General features: G+C 34.1%; 2 protein-coding genes across 3 annotated transcripts in view; one reads left to right on the top strand and one right to left on the bottom strand.

Annotated features, from left to right (window-relative positions):
- Nucleotides 1-25,247, top strand: part of LOC144849819 (aspartate aminotransferase, mitochondrial-like) — a 234,676-nt gene that overhangs the window by 83,251 nt on the left and 126,178 nt on the right. The window lies entirely within an intron of this gene.
- On the bottom strand, nt 13,544-24,921 carry LOC144849817 (phosphoethanolamine N-methyltransferase-like). Of its 2 annotated transcripts, none has more exons than XM_078706891.1 (12): nt 24,849-24,921; nt 19,831-19,913; nt 19,308-19,445; nt 18,806-18,927; nt 17,353-17,471; nt 16,493-16,687; nt 16,095-16,184; nt 15,917-16,006; nt 14,841-14,963; nt 14,426-14,566; nt 13,946-14,062; nt 13,544-13,848 (listed from the first exon to the last, which is right to left on the bottom strand). In XM_078706891.1, exons 1-12 carry the CDS (start codon nt 24,870-24,872, stop codon nt 13,735-13,737), a joined length of 1,356 nt encoding a protein of 451 aa, XP_078563017.1. In that variant the 5' UTR covers nt 24,873-24,921; the 3' UTR covers nt 13,544-13,734. The 2 variants fall into 2 exon arrangements, with proteins under 2 accessions (XP_078563017.1, XP_078563018.1); XM_078706892.1 differs by having other exon boundaries at nt 18,806-18,924.

Here is a 25,247-nt window from a genome sequence, read left to right as displayed (position 1 = left end):
TTGATATATTGTATAGAATTGGTTGTGCGTGTTGTAAAGTAATTATGTGATAATATTATATTCAATGGAATTAATACAACTCTTTAGGTTGCTGGTTAAATACTAAAAGTAAAGTGGTACAACTTGAAAGTACAAAACATAACATGAACATAATGATGAAATGTGAATTCTTATCAAAAGCATTCACATTACTTCGCTCACATCACGCGAATATGCACGAACAGTTATCGTTATAGTTAAAGATTAAAGAATAATTATAATTGTTTGTTAATTGAACGTTTGTGTGATTGAATCTGTTGGTGGCACCCTTCGCTGATTCCTAATACTTACAGGACCCATTATGGTTCTTGGGTGCAACAACAGAATGACAATATTTTAGGAATATTGCCCCCATATGGGTTTTAAATGAGCTGAATGGGCTTTCCCATATGGGACCCATATGATTATTGGGTGCAAAAAAAATTGGAATCATATGGTACCCACCCATAAGTTGTACCAAGTTGTACAGTACCATATGGTTCCCATTTGGGCTTGGTACATGGGAGTCGTTCAAACCATGCCATTGGAGACCAATGGTCACCATTCAAACCAACAGGTATGCCAAAATTAGATCTTACTCCAAGTGCATCTGCCTGCTGTGATGAAACAGTAATAATTTCATCTCCTGTGGATTCTAGATAATCCAGATAACAGTTAAATCTCATGATGGTATCACTGAAATTGTAAAAGGTCTAAGAAAACCCATGCACACAATAAAACAATTTTAAGTGGAAACACCAGAATACTGTAAATTTATGAGCAGTTAGTGGTTCATATTATAATGAATACCAACTCCGAAGAGGAACAGATGACATAACTGGATGATGATAAAAATAAGGGAAGCTATTACAGAGTCATTGTGTAGGATACAGCGATTTACCTACAGAAAAGCATACACGATGACTATGGCACAACTGGAATAGAGATCTGGTGAATGTATTGCCAGTGAATACTGTACATCATACAGAAAGCAATAGACTGGCCCAAAATAAAGGCAGGAGATGCTGAAGCTTTGAATGAGAAAGAGAGAAATATTTTTAAGAGAGAAACATTTTGAATTATCAGATGAATAGATGAAACATGTATAATACCATCATCATGAACGCTAAACATAGCGCACTTAAGACTTCTCTCAATCAGAGAGATATTGTCTATGCATACCAAAGTGTACATAGACTTAATTAGTCTCTTGATCATTGTCAGATTTGGATAGAGCTCTTTGCTACAGGATATCTGAGTCTAGACGAGGAAGGTGTCCACGCCATGTCAAGCGTCTTCTCTTTATCACTCTGCTCAACTTTTCCTTGTATGTGCTGTGTATTCTTATTCATTATAATCTTTATAAGCTGTGCTGCCATTTAATGAAATTGATTCTTTTATAATAATGCAATGTTTTTACTTGATATATTGTATAGAATTGGTTGTGCGTGTTGTAAAGTAATTATTTGATAATATTGTATTCAATGGAATTAATACAACTCTTTAGGTTGCTGGTTAAATACTAAAAGTAAAGTGGTACAACTTGAAAGTACAAAACATAACATGAACATAATGATGAAATGTGAATTCTTATCAAAAGCATTCACATTACTTAGCTCGCATCACACGAATATACACGAACAGTTATCGTTATAGTTGAAGATTAAAGAATATAATTGTTTGATAATCGAACGTTTGTGTGATTGATTCTGTTGGTGGCACCCTTTGCTGATTCCTAATACTTACAGGACACATTATGGTTCTTGGGTGCAACAACAGAATCACAATATGTTAGGAATATGGCCCCCATATGGGTTTTAAATGAGCTGAATGGGCTTTCCCATATGGGACCCATATGATTATTGGGTGCAAAAAAAATTGGAATCATATGGTACCCACCCATAGGTTGTACCAAGTTGTACAGTACCATATGGTTCCCATTTGGGCTTGGTACATGGAAGTCGTTCAAACCATGCCATTGGAGACCAATGGTCACCATTCAAACCAACAGGTATGCCAAAATTAGATCTTACTCCAAGTGCATCTGCCTGCTGTGATGAAACAGTAATAATTTCATCTCCTGTGGATTCTAGATAATCCAGATAACAATTAAATCTCATGATGGTATCACTGAAATTGTAAAAGGTCTAAGAAAACCCATGCTCACAATAAAACAATTTTAAGTGGAAACACCAGAATACTGTAAATTTATGAGCAGTTAGTGGTTCATATTATAATGAATACCAACTCCGAAGAGGAACAGATGACATAACTGGATGATGATAAAAATAAGGGAAGCTATTACAGAGTCATTGTGTAGGATACAGCGATTTACCTACAGAAAAGCATACACGATGACTAAGGCACAACTGGAAGAGAGATCTGGTGAATGTATTGCCAGTGAATACTGTACATCATACAGAAAGCAATAGACTGGCCCAAAATAAAGGCAGGAGATGCTGAAGCTTTGAATGAGAAAGAGAGAAATATTTTTAAGAGAGAAACATTTTAAATCATCAGATGAATAGATGAAACATGTATAATACCATCATCATGAACGCTAAACATAGCGCACTTAAGACTTCTCTCAATCAGAGAGATTATTGTCTATGCATACCAAAGTGTATATAGTCTTAATTAGTCTCTTGATCATTGTCAGATTTGGATAGAGCTCTTTGCTACAGGATATCTGAGTCTAGACGAGGAAGGTGTCCACGCCATGTCAAGCGTCTTCTCTTTGTCACTCTGCTCCACTTTTCCTTGTTTGTGCTGTGTATTCTTATTCATTATAATCTTTATAAGCTGTGCTGCCATTTAATGAAATTGATTCTTTTATAATAATGCAATGTTTTTACTTGATATATTGTATAGAATTGGTTGTGCGTGTTGTAAAGTAATTATTTGATAATATTATATTCAATGGAAGTAATACAACTCTTTAGGTTGCTGGTTAAATACTAAAAGTAAAGTGGTACAACTTGAAAGTACAAAACATAACATGAACATAATGATGAAATGTGAATTCTTATCAAAAGCATTCACATTACTTAGATCGCATCACACGAATATACACGAACAGTTATCGTTATAGTTGAAGATTAAAGAATATAATTGTTTGTTAATTGAACGTTTGTGTGATTGATTCCGTTGGTGGCACCCTTTGCTGATTCCTAATACTTATATGACCCATTATGGTTCTTGGGTGCAACAACAGAATCACAATATGTTAGGAATATGACCCCCATATGGGTTTTAAATGAGCTGAATGGGCTTTCCCATATGGGACCCATATGATTATTGGGTGCAAACAAAATTGGAATCATATGGTACCCACCCATAAGTTGTACCAAGTTGTACAGTACCATATGGTTCCCATTTGGGCTTGGTACATGGGAGTCGTTCAAACCATGCCATTGGAGACCAATGGTCACCATTCAAACCAACAGGTATGCCAAAATTAGATCTTACTCCAAGTGCATCTGCCTGCTGTGATGAAACAGTAATAATTTCATCTCCTGTGGATTCTAGATAATCCAGATAACAGTTAAATCTCATGATGGTATCACTGAAATTGTAAAAGGTCTAAGAAAACCCATGCACACAATAAAACAATTTTAAGTGGAAACACCAGAATACTGTAAATTTATGAGCAGTTAGTGGTTCATATTATAATGAATACCAACTCCGAAGAGGAACAGATGACATAACTGGATGATGATAAAAATAAGGGAAGCTATTACAGAGTTATTGTGTAGGATACAGCGATTTACCTACAGAAAAGCATACACGATGACTATGGCACAACTGGAAGAGAGATCTGGTGAATGTATTGCCAGTGAATACTGTACATCATACAGAAAGCAATAGACTGGCCTAAAATAAAGGCAGGAGATGCTGAAGCTTTGAATGAGAAAGAGAGAAATATTTTTAAGAGAGAAACATTTAAAATTATCAGATGAATAGATGAAATATCTATAATACCATCATCACGAACGCTGAACATAGAGCACCTAAGACTTCTCCAATCAGAGAGATTATTGTCTATGCATACTAAAGTGTACATAGACTTAATTAGTCCTCTTGATCATTGTCAGATTTGGATAGAGCTCTTTGCTACAGGATATCTGAGTCTAGACGAGGAAGGTGTCCACGCCATGTCAAGCGTCTTCTCTTTAATATAACTCTGCTCCACTTTTCCTTGTTTGTGCTGTGTATTCATATTCATTATAATCTTTATAAGCTGTGCTGTTATATTTAATGACAAATCATTCTTTTATAATAATGCAATGTTTTTACTTGATATTGTATAGAATTGGTTGTGCGTGTTGTAAAGTGATAATTATGTGATAATATTATATTCAATGGAATTAATACAACTCTTTAGGTTGCTGGTTAAATACTAAAAGTAAAGTGGTACAACTTGAAAGTACAAAACATAACATGAACATAATGATGAAATGTGAATTCTTATCAAAAGCATTCACATTACTTAGCTCGCATCACACAAATATACACGAACAGTTATCGTTATAGTTGAAGATTAAAGAATATAATTGTTTGTTAATTGAACGTTTGTGTGATTGATTCTGTTGGTGGCACCCTTTGCTGATTCCTAATACTAATAGGACCCATTATGGTTCTTGGGTGCAACAACAGAATCACAATATGTTAGGAATATGGCCCCCATATGGGATTTATATGAGCTAAATGAGCTTTCTCATATGGGACCCATATGATTATTGGGTAAAACAAAATTGGAATCATATGGTACCCACCCATAAGTTGTATCAAGTTGTACAGTACCATATGGTTCCCATTTGGGCTTGGTACATGGAAGTCGTTCAAACCATGCCATTAGAGACCAATGGTCACCATTCAAACCAACAGGTATGCCAAAATTAGATCTTACTCCAAGTGCATCTGCCTGCTGTGATGAAACAGTAATAATTTCATCTCCTGTGGATTCTAGATAATCCAGATAACAGTTAAATCTCATGATGGTATCACTGAAATTGTAAAAGGTCTAAGAAAACCCATGCACACAATAAAACAATTTTAAGTGGAAACACCAGAATACTGTAAATTTATGAGCAGTTAGTGGTTCATATTATAATGAATACCAACTCCGAAGAGGAACAGATGACATAACTGGATGATGATAAAAATAAGGGAAGCTATTACAGAGTCATTGTGTAGGATACAGCGATTTACCTACAGAAAAGCATACACGATGACTATGGCACAACTGGAAGAGAGATCTGGTGAATGTATTGCCAGTGAATACTGTACATCATACAGAAAGCAATAGACTGGCCTAAAATAAAGGCAGGAGATGAAGCTTTGAATGAGAAAGAGAGAAATATTTTTAAGAGAGAAACATTTAAAATTATCAGATGAATAGATGAAACATGTATAATACCATCATCATGAACGCTAAACATAGCGCACCTAAGACTTCTCCAATCAGAGAGATTATTGTCTATGCATACTAAAGTGTACATAGACTTAATTAGTCCTCTTGATCATTGTCAGATTTGGATAGAGCTCTTTGCTACAGGATATCTGAGTCTAGACGAGGAAGGTGTCCACGCCATGTCAAGCGTCTTCTCTTTAATATAACTCTGCTCCACTTTTCCTTGTTTATGCTGTGTATTCTTATTCATTATAATCTTTATAAGCTGTGCTGTTATATTTAATGACAAATGATTCTTTTATAATAATGCAATGTTTTTACTTGATATATTGTATAAAATTGGTTGTGCGTGTTGTAAAGTAATTATTTGATAATATTATATTCAATGGAATTAATACAACTCTTTAGGTTGCTGGTTAAATACTAAAAGTAAAGTGGTACAACTTGAAAGTACAAAACATAACATGAACATAATGATGAAATGTGAATTCTTATCAAAAGCATTCACATTACTTAGCTCGCATCACACGAATATACACGAACAGTTATCGTTATAGTTGAAGATTAAAGAATATAATTGTTTGTTAATTGAACGTTTGTGTGATTGATTCCGTTGGTGGCACGTTGGTGGCACCCTTCGCTGATTCCTAATACTTATAGGACCAATTATGGTTCTTGGGTGCAACAATAGAATCGCAATATGTTAGGAATATGGCCCCATATGGGTTTTAAATGAGCTGAATGGGCTTTCCCATATGGGACCCATATGATTATTGGGTGCAAACAAAATTGGAATCATATGGTACACACCCATAAGTTGTACCAAGTTGTACAGTACCATATGGTTCCCATTTGGGCTTGGTACATGGGAGTCGTTCAAACCATGCCATTGGAGACCAATGGTCACCATTCAAACTAACAGGTATGCCAAAATTAGATCTTACTCCAAGTGCATCTGCCTGCTGTGATGAAACAGTAATAATTTCATCTCCTGTGGATTTTAGATAATCCAGATAACAGTTAAATCTCATGATGGTATCACTGAAATTGTAAAAGGTCTAAGAAAACCCATGCACACAATAAAACAATTTTAAGTGGAAACACCAGAATACTGTAAATTTATGAGCAGTTAGTGGTTCATATTATAATGAATACCAACTCCGAAGAGGAACAGATGACATAACTGGATGATGATAAAAATAAGGGAAGCTATTACAGAGTTATTGTGTAGGATACAGCGATTTACCTACAGAAAAGCATACACGATGACTATGGCACAACTGGAAGAGAGATCTGGTGAATGTATTGCCAGTGAATACTGTACATCATACAGAAAGCAATAGACTGGCCCAAAATAAAGGCAGGAGATGCTGAAGCTTTGAATGAGAAAGAGAGAAATATTTTTAAGAGAGAAACATTTAAAATTATCAGATGAATAGATGAAATATCTATAATACCATCATCACGAACGCTGAACATAGAGCACCTAAGACTTCTCCAATCAGAGAGATTATTGTCTATGCATACTAAAGTGTACATAGACTTAATTAGTCCTCTTGATCATTGTCAGATTTGGATAGAGCTCTTTGCTACAGGATATCTGAGTCTAGACGAGGAAGGTGTCCACGCCATGTCAAGCGTCTTCTCTTTAATATAACTCTGCTCCACTTTTCCTTGTTTGTGCTGTGTATTCTTATTCATTATAATCTTTATAAGCTGTGCTGTTATATTTAATGACAAATCATTCTTTTATAATAATGCAATGTTTTTACTTGATATTGTATAGAATTGGTTGTGCGTGTTGTAAAGTGATAATTATGTGATAATATTATATTCAATGGAATTAATACAACTCTTTAGGTTGCTGGTTAAATACTAAAAGTAAAGTGGTACAACTTGAAAGTACAAAACATAACATGAACATAATGATGAAATGTGAATTCTTATCAAAAGCATTCACATTACTTAGCTCGCATCACACGAATATACACGAACAGTTATCGTTATAGTTGAAGATTAAAGAATATAATTGTTTGTTAATCGAACGTTTGTGTGATTTATTCTGTTGGTGGCACCCTTTGCTGATTCCTAATACTTATGGGACCCATTATGGTTCTTGGGTGCAACAACAGAATCACAATATGTTAGGAATATGGCCCCCATATGGGTTTTAAATGAGCTGAATGGGCTTTCCCATATGGGACCCATATGATTATTGGGTGCAAAAAAAATTGGAATCATATGGTACCCACCCATAAGTTGTACCAAGTTGTACAGTACCATATGGTTCCCATTTGGGCTTGGTACATGGGAGTCGTTCAAACCATGCCATTGGAGACCAATGGTCACCATTCAAACCAACAGGTATGCCAAAATTAGATCTTACTCCAAGTGCATCTGCCTGCTGTGATGAAACAGTAATAATTTCATCTCCTGTGGATTCTAGATAATCCAGATAACAGTTAAATCTCATGATGGTATCACTGAAATTGTAAAAGGTCTAAGAAAACCCATGCACACAATAAAACAATTTTAAGTGGAAACACCAGAATACTGTAAATTTATGAGCAGTTAGTGGTTCATATTATAATGAATACCAACTCCGAAGAGGAACAGATGACATAACTGGATGATGATAAAAATAAGGGAAGCTATTACAGAGTCATTGTGTAGGATACAGCGATTTACCTACAGAAAAGCATACACGATGACTATGGCACAACTGGAAGAGAGATCTGGTGAATGTATTGCCAGTGAATACTGTACATCATACAGAAAGCAATAGACTGGCCCAAAATAAAGGCAGGAGATGCTGAAGCTTTGAATGAGAAAGAGAGAAATATTTTTAAGAGAGAAACATTTTAAATTATCAGATGAATAGATGAAACATGTATAATACCATCATCATGAACGCTAAACATAGCGCACTTAAGACTTCTCTCAATCAGAGAGATATTGTCTATGCATACCAAAGTGTACATAGACTTAATTAGTCTCTTGATCATTGTCAGATTTGGATAGAGCTCTTTGCTACAGGATATCTGAGTCTAGACGAGGAAGGTGTCCACGCCATGTCAAGCGTCTTCTCTTTATCACTCTGCTCCACTTTTTCTTGTATGTGCTGTGTATTCTTATTCATTATAATCTTTATAAGCTATGCTGCTATTTAATGAAATTGATTCTTTTATAATAATGCAATGTTTTTACTTGATATATTGTATAGAATTGGTTGTGCGTGTTGTAAAGTAATTATTTGATAATATTGTATTCAATGGAATTAATACAACTCTTTAGGTTGCTGGTTAAATACTAAAAGTAAAGTGGTACAACTTGAAAGTACAAAACATAACATGAACATAATGATGACATGTGAATTCTTATCAAAAGCATTCACATTACTTAGCTCGCATCACACGAATATACACGAACAGTTATCGTTATAGTTGAAGATTAAAGAATATAATTGTTTGTTAATTGAACGTTTGTGTGATTGATTCTGTTGGTGGCACCCTTTGCTGATTCCTAATACTTATAGGACCCATTATGGTTCTTGGGTGCAACAACAGAATCACAATATGTTAGGAATATGGCCCCCATATGGGTTTTAAATGAGCTGAATGGGCTTTCCCATATGGAACCCATATGATTATTGGGTGCAAAAAAAATTGGAATCATATGGTACCCACCCATAAGTTGTACCAAGTTGTACAGTACCATATGGTTCCCATTTGGGCTTGGTACATGGGAGTCGTTCAAACCATGCCATTGGAGACCAATGGTCACCATTCAAACCAACAGGTTTAAAAAGTATATAAAAAAAAATTAGATCTTACTCCAAGTGTATCTGCCTGCTGTGATGAAACAGTAATAATTTCATCTCCTGTGGATTCTAGATAATCCAGATAACAGTTAAATCTCATGATGGTATCACTGAAATTGTAAAATGTCTAAGAAAACCCATGCACACAATAAAACAATTTTAAGTGGAAACACCAGAATACTGTAAATTTATGAGCAGTTAATGGTTCATATTATAATGAATACCAACTCCGAAGAGGAACAGATGACATAACTGGATGATGATAAAAATAAGGAAAGCTATTACAGAGTCATTATGTAGGATACAGCGATTTACCTACAGAAAACAATACACGATGACTATGGCACAACTGGAAGAGAGATCTGGTGAATGTATTGCCAGTGAATACTGTACATCATACAGAAAGCAATAGACTGGCCCAAAATAAAGGCAGGAGATGCTGAAGCTTTGAATGAGAAAGAGAGAAATATTTTTAAGAGAGAAACATTTAAAATTATCAGATGAATAGATGAAACATGTATAATACCATCATCAAGAACGCTAAACATAGCGCATTTAAGACTTCTCCAATCAGAGAGATTATTGTCTATGCATACCAAAGTGTACATAGACTTAATTAGTCTCTTGATCATTGTCAGATTTGGATAGAGCTCTTTGCTACAGGATATCTGAGTCTAGACGAGGAAGGTGTCCACGCCATGTCAAGCATCTTCTCTTTATCACTCTGTTCCACTTTTCCTTGTATGTGCTGTGTATTCTTATTCATTATAATCTTTATAAGCTGTGCTGCCATTTAATGAAATTGATTCTTTTATAATAATGCAATGTTTTTACTTGATATATTTTATAGAATTGGTTGTGCGTGTTGTAAAGTAATTATTTGATAATATTGTATTCAATGGAATTAATACAACTCTTTAGGTTGCTGGTTAAATACTAAAAGTAAAGTGGTACAACTTGAAAGTACAAAACATAACATGAACATAATGATGAAACGTGAATTCTTATCAAATGCATTCACATTACAATAGCTTGCATCACACGAATATGCACGAACAGTTATCGTTATAGTTGAAGATTAAAGAATATAATTGTTTGTTAATCGAACGTTTGTGTGATTGATTCTGTTGGTGGCACCCTTTGCTGATTCCTAATACTTACAGGACCCTTTATGGTTCTTAGGTGCAACAACAGAATCACAAGAGGTTAATGGCAATTATGCTAATCTCAGAGAACTTACCCTAATTGAACAATTTAAAAACTGCTTACACCCAGCACTTAAAACCATTTAGATTAAAAGAAAGCAAAAACTTTAAAAGAAGCAGCAATACTTTCCGATGATTATGCCTTGACCCACAAAGGGGTATTTACATCTAACAAGCCCTATGCTAGTATTAGTAATCTGTATCCTTAGAGATACTGGTGCCTCCCAGTCTTTGATTTTAGAAGATATCTTACCCTTGTCTGAGAGCTCCGCCACTGGATCCAGTAGTCTGACCCCATTTATTGTTAATTTACACAGCATATATTTAAAATCGGACTTAGTATCGGGAATAGTAAAAATAGGCGTTCAGAAGAAACTGCCATTTGAAGGTATCACCTTCTTGCTAGGTATATGCAAGTATTATAAGGACACATCTCAGTGCTGTATCGTTGCACATGCACAATATCAATCTAGTTGAAGACCCGACAGCAAACCCAACTGTTAATATTTGGTGTAGAGGAGTGAAAAGCTTTTACAGCCAGCGGCCTAAACAGTCACCAATCATACTGCCAATACTAATCAAGCTGATCAAACACTTAAAGATAACTATACAATTAAAGTATTGACAAATTATCAACTTACATTAATGAAGTGTTATTATGTATGCCAGCATTAAGAGGCAACTCTTCTTGAGTGACATCAGTTAACTCAGCTAATCTCTAACAAAAGACTTCCTAAACAGAAACATATCATTTTCTCTGTCTGTAATGCTGAAATAGATCTCAATGTTGTCATTTTCATAAGAAGACGAGGAAATGATGTTTGTTATTAAGCAATTTAGAAACTCGATCAAAGGTGGGGTGAAACTGATGATGAATCTTCATTTTTGGATTTTAGACGTCACATGATAAACATACTATTTCGTCCACTCTAGAGATAATGCAAAGTTTCGTCACCCCATATAACTTCTAACCTTGGAGTCATGAGATGTGCTTCATCACTGGGTCAAAAGGATCCTTTTTTTTAATTTTGCAATAGGTACGACAAATTATTATTAGGTTTTGATTCCTTAAACGTCGCAGATTCCATAAAACATGAAAAAGAATAGGACGAAATGGCTAAACTATAATCCTTATTTAAGAAAGGTAGCCAAGTTCTCACAACAAAGATATTTGAGTAAAGTGATTGATCAAATTAGGAAAGACAGAAAGGTTGGCCAAGTCTGTCAAATTTGACCCGTGGACAAAAAGTATTGTCTGGCTGATACAATAAAACATTTAGCTATTCTACCACAGAAGTCGCATTTAACAGATTTGATTAGACATTTTCATGGAAGGTTATTTCATTTGGGAAGAGGTATAACCAGTATGTAATAAGATCAGAAGGATGTTGGGTTGTTGAAATGAGCTCTATTGTATCGCCATGCATAAATATATGTGTTGCCTGAGGGAAACTCAAAGAGCTAAAGACAATTGATTTACCTCAAAAGAGGTATATCCTTTTATTTTAGTGCAGTGGAAAGTTTTGAACCTGCAATAGTAGTAAAGGAAGAACGGAAGGAACTGAAGAAGTATAGGTGTTGACATCCAGGGCCATACCTACTGAGATGAGAGATGACCAAAAAAACTTTATTGCACTGAGAGGCAATTCACACATTCACAAATTTTGTAGGTGCCAGAATTAAAAAAGTCTGCGAGGAAAAAAGAATGAGAAAGTAAAACAATTATAACAATATGAATACTCCAGAAGCTAGACATATAAATGGTCATTGTTTCAATGTGCTGCCTCCTCTTTTTGGGTGCAGTTCTTCACCAAGTCACATCCTTCAGGTAAACACATGGTTGCTGATGAATAGAACCAAGAAGCATACAAATTGTATCTACATTTTGGAGGTGTAGCACAGTCAACCATGTAGATAGTAGTGGTGAATTCACTGGTATTATTACTCTTATTTGACTGAAAGACTTCACTATCTTTATTGTAATGTTAGATGCAATAAATGCCAAATCAATGAGAGGAAATACGATTGCTCAATTATTTGCTGTCCGTATTTACAGTATCTCTACACATGCTTTTACTAAATAAATGTTACATTTAAACCCTGTTAACACATACTTTATTGTTTTAAAATGTTTTCTTTACAAATTTAATTTTAAACATGCTATAAAGACTGAGTTAAATAAAAGTAAACTAATAATATGGTAGTATAGAAATGAATGTTTATGAGTTGAATAGAACAGTCAATCTTTGGTTAAATAGAACAATCAATCATTCAACAAAAGAACTATGTCGTGAGGTGTTTCTCCGATTAATTGTACGATCAAAACGAAGTAGTACTGATGAAGAACTCAATCGACTTAACTGTAGAATGGACCCGAGACCTGACTTTCTTCGACTTTTAAATGTTTTTGAATAGTTTGCTAAGATAGAAATTTAGATGTATGATGTATATGTTCAATTGAAAAATTACTGTAGTTTTAAATTACATTGTACATAAGTAGCGATGAGAAAACCGTTATTTGATCGTTAGATACGTAGTGTACTTTAAATATAAAAATAAATAAAATTTGTTAGTATACACTTTTAATAAGAGTAAAGATAAGGAAGAAAAGCAAAGAGATTATGGAGCGGTTGTTCCAGAATCTACAACACTAAGTATTGTAAGGTTAAAATACTAACAATCTAGGAGATCTTGTCAAAGGTCAAACGCCTTCAGCCTGCCGCATTTCGATATTCAATATTGAACTTGATCTTCAAGAAATACAAATACATTTATAATAACTGATGCTGTTTTTAACAATGATTCCATGATTTTGTTTTTCCAATCCAAATCATACCAGGGAGTTGGTCATACAAACTGCTGTGCTTTTTTGGTGTCAAAATTGGTAAAAGTGGTCTCTCAAAAATGATATCCGATTTATTGAGTGTCAGTTATAAATTTCTAATTGCCAACTAAATGGCAAGAAACAATCAGGCACATTAACAACACTCATGGTTATAAAATATGACTAAAGTCGTTTCACATATAATTCCAATTTTGGAATTAAGGAGGATTAAACCGATTCAATTATATAATAAAAATATAAATGTACACCTTATTTAATAATTTAAAACAATTATTTTGTCATTTACAAAAATAATTAATTATTGTTTTACACGCATGATGTTGAGAAACTAAACAAATGCTTTCTAAACAAGGCACTGTAATTGTAGGAAACCCTCTGTTGTCAGTGATTCATAAAATTACCTGGTTCAGACAGCCCTGTGTCCGAATGCATGTTATAGTGCTTTCTCGCTGTAGAAAACACCCCAGGTTAGGTCACCATTATCAATTATCTGCACTTTCTTTTTCCAAACATCCAACCAATCATCTACAAACGCTTGGTCAAATTCCTGGAAAAAAATGAAGTAGTATTTCAAGGTCCACCACAAGGTTGGGTCTGAGATAAGAACATTTTTTAATCTATCATGTTGGCAAATTAAAACTTACTTTTAAAAGGTTTTCTTTTTTGTTTACAAAACTTATATTTTCTTTGACAGCACACTCACGAAAAATGTCATGCTTAACCTGAACATCATTATTGACAAAACCAGCATCTTTGATCAGCTATAGAGATAAATAGATAAACGAAATGTATGATATTTGTATAAGTGTGACAACGAAGGTATCGAAGGTGGCATATGTTGGTAGAGCAGACACAAGCATGTGATTAGAGATGCCATCAGAGTGCGACTAGAGCTGCCCTCAAGAGTGTGACTTGAGCTGCCCTCAGCAAGTTGAACAGAGCAGAGGTCATGGTGTGTTACTTAGCCACAAGTTGCCAGATAAGGTGGTAGAAAAGTAACCAAAATTGGAAAAAAAAAGCACCAAGATAGGAGAGTGGCCAAGTTACAATAAAGGAGTTAACTGGGTTGCCTTGTTATTATATTATCTGTTAAAAGGTAAATTAGATACCAATCTTGTTCTTACTTGTCCATATGTGGATGGTGTTATAAGAAACCAGACATTTGCCCTTTTTTCCATATAAGCTTGCATAAGGTCAGAAAATTGTTCATTCTCAGTTTTACAGTAATCAGTGATCAGCAGTTTTCCACCAGGCTTCAGCCATTTCTAAAAAAAACATTCACATAATTAGATAAGAAAGGGCATAAACACATTAAGCTCTGTCTACACTATCAAATTAGTTTGACAAAAAAAGTGTGATGTGCCCAAATATGGTAGTGATATGGCATCATCATGTCAATATGTAGGCACATCACATTTTTTAGTCAGATAAAGTTTGATAGTGTAGACAAGGCTTTAAAAAACACTTAAGCCTGTTTTCTACTAGGCAAACTTGTTTGAGCAAATTAAAAGCATTCATATTTTCATTTTATTTACATACAAGAAACTTCTTGAATAGGTCTTTTTTTCTAACAATGTGAAGAATGACATCCTTGCTATAAATAGCATCAAAATATCCTTCTGGAAATTCTCGTCGTTCAATGTCACACACTTCCAACTCAATCTAAAAAAAAATTTTTTAAATATAGTAAAGCAATACATATAATTCAATTATCAATTGTGTGAATGAACACAGGATCACATAAATGTAGATAACATGTAACTATAATCGTCCTCAGAATTAACTGGAAACTGAGAAAATTTGAATCCAGCATCAAAATGTTACATGGCTCAGCATACCCTTTTTGTTTTTTAGTGTACTATTAAGGTGTTTAAAATACAAACATACAGCGTATGTACACAAGGTTACATCCTATTCGAAGGAGGAGGCAGTGAGAGTAAACTAGTCTAAGAACAAAATCAATGACACAACCCATTCCTTACATACTGTATGCTAGTATGATCCTTATTACACCAGTATTACTCTCTGAAATGTCATACAGAACATTTTATTTATGCCATTCCATATAGCTTTAGAAGCACCTTCTTCCCTCAACATTTCTGCTGTCCGTGTCAATTTATCAATCTCAAGCATAATTTCTAGTACTCATGGTTTAAAGGAATAGGATTTTTTTTTCTATGAAGTGTTTTTATTTTTGATCACAAGAAATATCAGTAAATGAAAATAAAATCTATTTGCACATTTGTATGTGATTTAATTAAGTAGAGCAAAAACATAATGCATGGATTACTTTGGCAGTGTAAAAGCACATTAGGGCGATAATGATTGATGATAAATAGAAAAATATGCATTTTTCATACATGAAACAAAAAAAAAATTAAAAAGGTTTTCATACTAGAACTATAGAATAACCATCTATATAAATAATATTTTCACACGTCCAATCAAAAGACTTTGTGATTAGTAAGACCAATAATATCGTGACAATACAACGATTTTATTGTTTTTATTGATCATGACGTCATTCGATTGGATTTTAAAAAATATCATTTTTTATCAAAGATAGCATTAATGATTATTCTATAGTTCTAGAACATTAGGGTTAGCATTCTTACATTCAAATCTTGTAACTTTTCAGTTGCTTCTGCTGCTGCGTCAATCATGTTAGATGATATGTCAACTCCAATCATGTGCGTCTTGTATTTCTAAATAAAGCACAACAAATATTGTGAATAACATTATCAAACAGTTAAAAAAAGACATTTCATATATACAACACTACAAAAAGTTTACCTTTGCAGTTTGTATCAAAGGTCCACCAGCACCACATCCAACATCCAGTACCCTTTGACCTGGCTGAAGGTCAAGCTTTTTAAGGCATTCCTAAAATGAAAAAACAAAAAACAATGCTGAAACTTGGTGAAAATAAAAGAGTTGCATTTTAGAAACCTAATGAAAATTAGATGGCAGAAATCACAAGACATTTCACAGGTAGTAATTGTCAGTGTTCATTCAATCAAGACCATAACACACACAAAAAAAAAAATTTAAAATGAATTTATCCGAAAATTACAGTTTTTAGAATAGAAATAAGTTCAAAATTATTGTGATTAAAATTCGTATTCCAAGGTTAAACAAATAATAAAAATAGTTACATGCAAACACAAACAAAAAACAATAACGAAACTCACCTGTGTTACGTCTGCTCCACCAGTGCTAATAAACCCAGGATCACCCTCACGACTAAAGACTTTATCAAAGATGCGTAAAATCTTTGTGGTGTAAGTTCTGTCATTAAGAACATCTTGCAAACTGTCAAGACGTCTGTCTAGCTTAGGATCCAATAGAACCTTCTTGAATACGCTGCAGTAGAGCATGTGATTATCCTAAAATTAAACAAGGAGTAATATTATGAGATGCGTGTACACTATTTTTTCTCGTTCCTACATTTTTTTTCCTGCTTTCATAGACTTTATACCTAATAATATATACCCGTCAGAATTGCCTTTGTATAATAAGGCTTAGTAAATATATATAAAGCATACTGCAATTCAAACAACGTGATGTTTGTAATGCTATTTCCAGAAGGACACCCCGCAAAAGATTGTTTTTATTAAATTACTAACTACTTTAAATACATTTATATTTATCACAGATGATGATGTAAAGTTACAGTATGAACAGAACATTTATACTGGGTCTAGATATATTTTATTACTTTGTCCAAGCTGCAGATTGGTCCCAAGAATAGTATGTTCATGCTACAAAATAACAAGTTTGTAGGAATGCTGGTGTAGGTGAAATCTAAAAGCATTTTCTATAAAAAAAAAAGTGACCTCATATTTGGAGAGGTGTCTGTTCTGGATTGTACAATACACAATTTTATGTTGGTGATGTATGGGTAGTATTTCACAAAATAGCTTGTGAAATCACCAAATTGAATTTCATCATGCAAACCAAATAACAATGGGTGTTTTTCAAGGAAGTCAAGACAGATACTGATTTTGTCAGGTAGTAAGAATAACTTATAATATCAATAAATTTAACTCACCTCATATTTTTCTATGGTCCGTGATGCCACAAAAACAAATCCAAAAGATTTTATTGATGGTGTTGATTTAAGAACTTTGTCAACACTGTAGGTAGTTGGCTCAGATTGATTCTCTACAGCTAAAATGCAAAAAGTTATTACATTTTAGATTTAGTTTCGATTGTAATCCCACCACACACACTTTAACTGAAGTGATTAAAATCAATGGTAAACTTTATTTCAGCAATAAAAGCCATATAAAACTAACTCAGCAAGAAGATTCCCAGAGAAGAGTCAATTAGGTGGAATCTAATAAGAAGTCAACATAATTGAACAAACTCAACATTACAGTTAGTATTGATGTACATATCTAAGATGTGACCAAATAGAAAATTAAATTAGTTTTATCGGATTACGAATATGAATATCACTATTTCACTGAATACTATGTTGAATAGTCACATATTATTGGTGTTTCTTGCAAAAACAAAATATCAGGAATTGTATGACAATGGTCCTCAAACAATATACTTTGTTTTGTGTGGTTTATTGAACAACAGTTTGCATTATGATTCATTTATTATATGTAACCTATTAAAATCTTTTTTTCCATTAGAGGCCTTCCATATCAACAGTATCACAAATTTAAATCCATTGTACAAACAAAAGGTATGAAGTACAATAAGGGTCAATAGGGGAGGATATAATAATAATTCTAGTATTATGCTGTTCAATGGTACAATGCTATTGCTAGTACACCACAATATTAATATATATCTATCTATCTATAATATAATAGCTAAGCCAAAATGTGTTCCTCTATCCTGTTCCTAAACCGCACGTCCGATACCAGCGCTGAGCTGGGGCACATTTTAATTCTCTTTTATCAATTAGCCTATAGAATGGAAAATTTGTACGAAAAATGTGTTTTTTAGACCAATTTCTTTGCAATGCAACTGCCGAAAATTATGTTCGACAATCCTTGGCCGTTTCCCAACTAGCAAAATCGATTGTGCATGCAATATACAATAACAAATAAAGACCATGCTGTACTGAATTATTTTGAACATAAATCCCGAACCGGATGGAGGTATAATAATCTCATGCCCAATTATTTATTAAAAAATACAAGAAAATATAATACATCAATCTAAGTACAATATTTAAAAGTAGTGAAAGTAGTAAAACAGACGGGCCGAGCTACAACTGGTGCTCACCAGGGTTAGGCAAGGGCGTATCCCCATACTTTGGTTTAGTTTTTTTCCCTCAGTTTCTACTTTATGATCAGCGCTTAGAGAGGTTTCACAACATACATCGCTTTATAAATCCATGATACTATAATATTTAAATACTCTGCGTATTTGTCGGACTCTCACAATGACGTGCCATATACACATATCCATTTAAATGCACTTAATTTATCTGCTAGTATCTAGTATTGATATTGTATGATAAAAAAATGAGGGCTACATACATTCATCAATTTGAGCACATTTGGTTACAAGCATAACATAGCCATCAGGAAGAAGACAAGACAAACACACTGAAGCAAACTCAGCATCAATTACTCCATTATAGAGAACAAGCGAACAGCTACTGTACATGAAACAAAGCAACAATTAGTACAGGTTTGTGTCAAAGGTCAAATTATAAAATACAGAGAAAATGCAGTGACAAGACATGAAACAAATTAGTATTTAAGGAATGTGTCAAAAGTTAAATAGATATTTCAGAGAACAGGTGAACAGCTACATGAATAAAAAAAAACAAATAGTATTTATTAGGATTGTGTCAAGGTCAAATTATAAACTACATAGAACAGTAAGGTATGTGTCAAAGGTTAAATTAAAGAGAACAAATAAACAACTGTATGAAAAAAATCAAAGAAAGATAATACACATTCATATAATTATATTTAAATCATGGATTAAACAACCTTTTTTTATTCAAAATATGTGACCTTTTATAATATATACCTTAAGTTATTTATGTCTTCTTTCTTTATACACTCCACTTCACAGTGCTGAATATTGTCTATAGCAGTAGTAGTAGACTCTCCATTGTCAAGTACTAGCAATTTGTCAGCTCTAGAACTAACTGTGCTTAAAAGATCTCTAAAAAAGTGCAATTGTTTATTAGTCAGCTACAAGATAAGCCTACTTTCTACTATAGTATTAAAGGACAACTTGACCGCGGACCATATTTTTACAACGTATTAGGGATGTACATATGATTTCAGAACAATCGCGAGATTAAGGATATCGCCGCACGCGCTCGCCGTACAGCCGCCGCCGTAAATTCCTGTGTTTTTAAAAACATTAATATTTGCCTCCAAGTATTAATATCCACTGTCAAAATAACGAAAAAATATGAATATGAATTGAGAAAAATTTAACCATAGACTTTTTTTCTAGCCAGTACTAATTACCTATTATTTTTTAAGCTTCTTTTTTTAAACAAACTAAAAAAATGTTATTATGAACTTGAGGTGAAACTTACTTGTTAATTCCATCAATACAAACAATTAAAGCATTGCCACCCACAAAGTCTCCCGGCAAAAGTAAAATCAAATTTTTAGGGCTCTGTCAAAAAAAAAAACATTTTTTTAAAAATATATGACAAAGCTTCATTATACACAAAAGCTGGGCTCGCACTGGCCGATCGCCAAGTCGCCATGGGCGAAAACGTTTCCAGATTGGCGAAAAATAAAACGGCTATTTTATCCATTTTGGCGATGACATATGATAAAATAGATAATCAAATAATCATTTTGGCGAAAGCATTAGGTGCAACTAAAAGGTCCATATGTCGATCTTTAAGCATTTATTTTGTTCGTTATAATGTTGTTTACTTCAAGCTCCATTTTCGTCAACTTGTTTCGTTGTACCAGGCGTCTCTTTGTTATTTCAATATGATGTAGGTACATACTGCACAGAGAGACAGACATTACACGACACATGGATGATGGAGTCTACCCAAACTATCACGTGTTGCGCTGCACGAACGATCGACTATCGGCTATTTACCGGGATTGTCTATTTTTCGATAGGGGTGTACTTTTCAGATTCAAAAGAAACATTTATTGCGGACTATAAACAGCAAGGCCGGCCGCCGGCTTCTGTGTTGGGTAATAAATAATCAGGCCGGGATGGTATAAATTTCTCCCCCGACAGAAACACTTTTTCCCTGCTGTGCTTTGGCCTATATTATCTGCACATTCAACAACGATACGAGTGTTCGTTTGCTAGAAATATTTTTAGCATATACAACGTACCGTCGTACATAATTTTGTAGGCCTAGGCCTGCGCTACTGCAATTTCGCACCTCTTGAGCATACCCAATTTAAAAACATTCACTCGCTGCGCGGCGGTGACCGTGAAAGTCTTAGGATACGATTTTTGCGTCGTACGGAAGCCACCAGGCAAGTGTAAAAAAAATAACATAGCGTTCAGGGGATTTCAGAAAACTGTAAAATGTTTCTTATTAAATTGATAACTGTATGAATGCTGTATGATTAAAAACAATTTGAACAATTGTTTTGATCATATAATACAACAACAATTATTTTTTCAAATCATATATACAGTGATTTAGGCATGGCTCTCTTTCCCCAAATACCTTACAAAAATATTCAGGGAACAGTGTATAATAGGGCCTAGACCTATTGTATTGACATAGATAAATTAACTAAAATGTTTTTACCATTACATTTCAACAATTTTTAATTTTGGCTAATGACCGATTCATTTGGCTAAATAAAAAAATTGGACTTTAGGCATTTTGGCTATAGTAGATAAACTGATTTGACTAAAAAAAATACGCCGTGGTTAGGATTCCGGCACCGGAACTCAACTGCCCACCGTTAGGGAATCCGACACGCTATTGCGCATGTCCAGAGCGAGGTAATCGGCGACTCTATACTTTATTATCAACAGCGATAGATCATTTCATAGCTCCGCCACGGCGAACTAGCGTAGATGCCTACTAATACGGGATCCACTAATAGTAAATACTAGGCTAGGCCTACCAGCTAGACGTGACCAGTGGGCCTATTTATTTTGTAATTAAAAAGTGGTTGCTTCATTCATATATAAACTTCATATAATTATGAATTATATAATTACATGAGTTGACTAGTTTCCTGATTTTTCAAGTACAAAATAAAAGATTTCATATAACGCATTATAACTGTACATAACATGCAATCACAAGTTAATTTGTTGACGGCAGCCATCGCGTGGATGTGAAAAAACTGTTCGGGAAGTCGGGGTCGCAACGCTAACTACAGCATTATGATTCTTACGGTAGATAGATACTGATTCTTATTAATATCATAATAATTATTTTAACGTGTGGCGTAGTCGTATTTTAATTATTAATTCATGTATGGCCTAGGCCAAGTTTCATCCATCGCTCTCTCCCCCGCGCAACGACTAACTAGGCTACAGACAGTAAATCCTAACACTCCGACTCTCAGCAGTGGTCACTGGTAGTGTGGTGTGTGGCACAAGCTATAATTCACTTCCCAGAGCTCTGGGCATGCGCAATAGTGTGTCGGATTCTCTAACGGTGGGCAGTTGAGTTCCGGTGCCGGAATCCTAACAACGGCGAAAAAAATATTTTGACTTTCGCCAAATGGCTAAACAAAAAGAAATGTTAGGCCTAGTGCTACCCCAGCACAAAAGCAATAAAATTGATGCCCTTCTAAAAAGTGTCCCTGAACTGAATCCACTACTAGGCCTCCTACCAGGCCTAGGCACAGTCGTCTAGCCTAGCATTGCCTTTGGGCCTTAAGTTAGCCTTTTTAGAGCAGGAAAGACTCTCTCTGTCTGGGTCACTCACTCGCTAATAGTAAAGGCTGGTTTCCTGTCGACGTAAGAGGCAGTTTTTCTAACGTCAGTTACGATTGTTACGTCGATTTTACGTAAGAAACCAACATTTGACAGGAAACCGCTTACGACAATATTTTGGTGAAATCGACGTAAACGCAAGAAAAATAGACGATCGACAGGAAACCGGGGTATCGAATCTCCGTCTGATACGTCGATTTATCGCGAATTAACAGGAAACCGGGATTTTATTGCTTGCGATCACTTGCGTTGCGTTATTAACGATTCTTACGTAAAGTTGACTTGGAGTCAACTTTACGTAAGCGTAAGAGTCGTAAGCGCAAGATATACAATGGAAAAGGATAGGCCTATTTTTAATAGATACGAAAATACGAATTTCATTAATAAAAGCAGCTTTTTTACAACACCTCTTTACCAAAAAAGGATAAAAATTAGCCCTATATTAAAAACGTACAATTATATTAAAGTTCTTTCTATTCACACTTTTCTTTATTTTATTGACACATTCTCATTCCGGTAATTAAGTTCATTAACTATTCTTTTATTAGGAGAAATGATTCGATGTTTTTAAACAATTTAAACCGGCACTATTTGCTCCATCTGAGTTTTTCTAATCAATGTTTTTGTTGTTTGTGTTGTTATAAGAAGCATGCTATTAGACTCTGATGCAGTAGATGTAATATTAAATATACAGAAGGTAAGATATTTAATAACAATTAATAATAATAATAGTAATAATAATAATAATAAAGTTATTAAATAATATTTCCATTCAATATCCCTCCACACTTAATGATAAGAAGCATACAGTAAATACTTGTTAAATAAATTTATTTACAAATACATTCTGCACAATACTATTTTATGGATTAGGCCATTTATATAAATTCTCAAAAATAATAGATGCATACACCATGGCATACAGAATATACAATACCGAAAATCAAACCTTTAACTAAATACTAATTACTTACTTATTAACTAAATACATTTTTAAAAAGCAAACACAAACACTTTTACTGATTACCTTAAGTGATATAGGCCCTACAGTAACTTTCTTTGCATACACTGTGTCACACAATATATATGATACAGGAAATTAAACCTTTAAATAAATCTAAAAAGTTGAAATACTAAAACTATAAACATATTTTTAAACTCTGAAACTGTGGTACACTGTACTGTAATTTCTCTCTTTCAGATGGGGCTGAATTAAGGACACAAGTTGATTCAATCGTTCTGGTGTCATTCTTGTATATCTATTTAATAAAGCAAAACAATTTGTAAACACATACACTTTTAATGTTGATACATTATCAATGTTAATATCAATGTTTTGTTTAATTTCAGTGGTACTAGAAGCAGACTTTCTGTTCACATGTAAAAATGTTAATAATAAATAAGTGTGATATTTCCTATGTACTGGGCAGTATTTACTTTGGAATCATTATAGGCCTCATTTTGTGTTTAAAATTTGCTCTGTAAAAATATTTAACATTTTAAAACTAGTGTGTTGAAGCTTTTCAATAATTATTTTAAATCAAAGAAAAATAATTAAACATATTTAAAGTGTTTTTCACTTGTTTTTCTTAAGTTAATGACTACAAATTTTAATTTTATAGAATTTTCCTGTTAAGCAGCTGACCTACTGTTATAGTTATGTGTACAGTATAGATAACATTTTTAGTTACAAAGATTTAGTTTTTAAACACATTCCAACCAAAGGGCATGTAAAAGAGAAGTTTCACTGTAGATCATTTTTGTTGCAGTTTAGAAGTTGGAATTATTGTGTAGAGTGTCACATGTGTAGATCCAATACATTAAAATTTTAAAATGTTTTTTTTTTTAAATTTGGCCTATCATATAAAATAAAGTCACACTAAAAAAAATGAGAGATTTATGCCTAATTTCAAAGCTAGCCTAGGCCTACAGATGGTGGTCCACTTAATTGGCCTAGTACTTGTAGGAGGGGCCTAGGCTATAGTAGGTAGGCCTAAAAAAAGGCTTTTAGTAGTAGGCTAGCCTAGGCCTAGGCCTAGTATTACTAAAGTAGGCCTAGGCTAGGCCTACAAGAAGGCTACGGTCTAGGACATTTTTAGTACAGGCCTCTTGCCTATATTACAGTAAAATAGTAGTGGTTATGATGTAGGCCTAGGCCTAGGCATGTTTTATGTAGCTAGTAGGCCTATGTACAGTATATGCCACACAGCATGTATGCCTTTCTAAGCCAGGCTGCCTACCTGAAAAACAATTGCCTGACATGGGCAACCATCGATCGAGCAAACACGGAAGCGTTAAGAAAAAAATTTCAACTTTACGTAACGATCATAAGACGACCGTAAGCGCTTGAAGTTAAAAAAGTCAACTTTACGTAAGGGTCGTTATCGGCTCGTGAGCCTGCGGTTCAGAACGATCAAAACGACGTTCATTTTTGTTCAACTTAACAGAAGAGACGTAACAAACGCAACAATCGTAACAAACGTTAGCATTTCCAAATCTTACGTCGACAGGAAACCAGGCTTAACACGCCCCACCTCGTGTAGGTAGGTTGGGCTATAGTATTAGTATTAATTACGAGTTACTTATATAAATATAGGCCTAGGCTAGGCCTAGTACCAAAGTTGTAAAACCTAAAGCATTATCAAACCAAATACAATAATAACTGACCACTTTAGGTGCTAGACTAGACATGTTAATTCAGAATTTAGTAGACTAAAGACTAAACTTTTGCTACCACCTCTCGTGTGACATACGTGTAGGTTCGTGTACTTTTTTGTTTGTTTGTTGTTAAAATGTTAATCCTAAAGTTGGTGGCGCTGTTCCTAAATACATTCTAAGTTTTTAGTCGCGTGGGCTTAGTTAGCTTAGCTCCATGTCGGTCGGTCGTTATTTTGACAGTGAATATTAATAGGCAAATATAAATGTTTTAACACATTTTTTAACATTAATTTTTTAACATTTTTAGCAATTTCGGTCGATTGGTCGGTAAACACTATGTCAGTAGACACTAACTCAAATTCATATTTTGTCGTTATTTTGACAGTGGGTATTACTGTAATACTTAGA

Source organism: Antedon bifida, chromosome 8 (assembly GCF_963402885.1).
Source record: "Antedon bifida chromosome 8, ecAntBifi1.1, whole genome shotgun sequence".
In the NCBI taxonomy this organism is placed as follows: domain Eukaryota; kingdom Metazoa; phylum Echinodermata; class Crinoidea; order Comatulida; family Antedonidae; genus Antedon; species Antedon bifida.
Note: the sequence above shows the minus strand (reverse complement) of the source record. Positions and strands in the feature narration are given on the sequence as shown.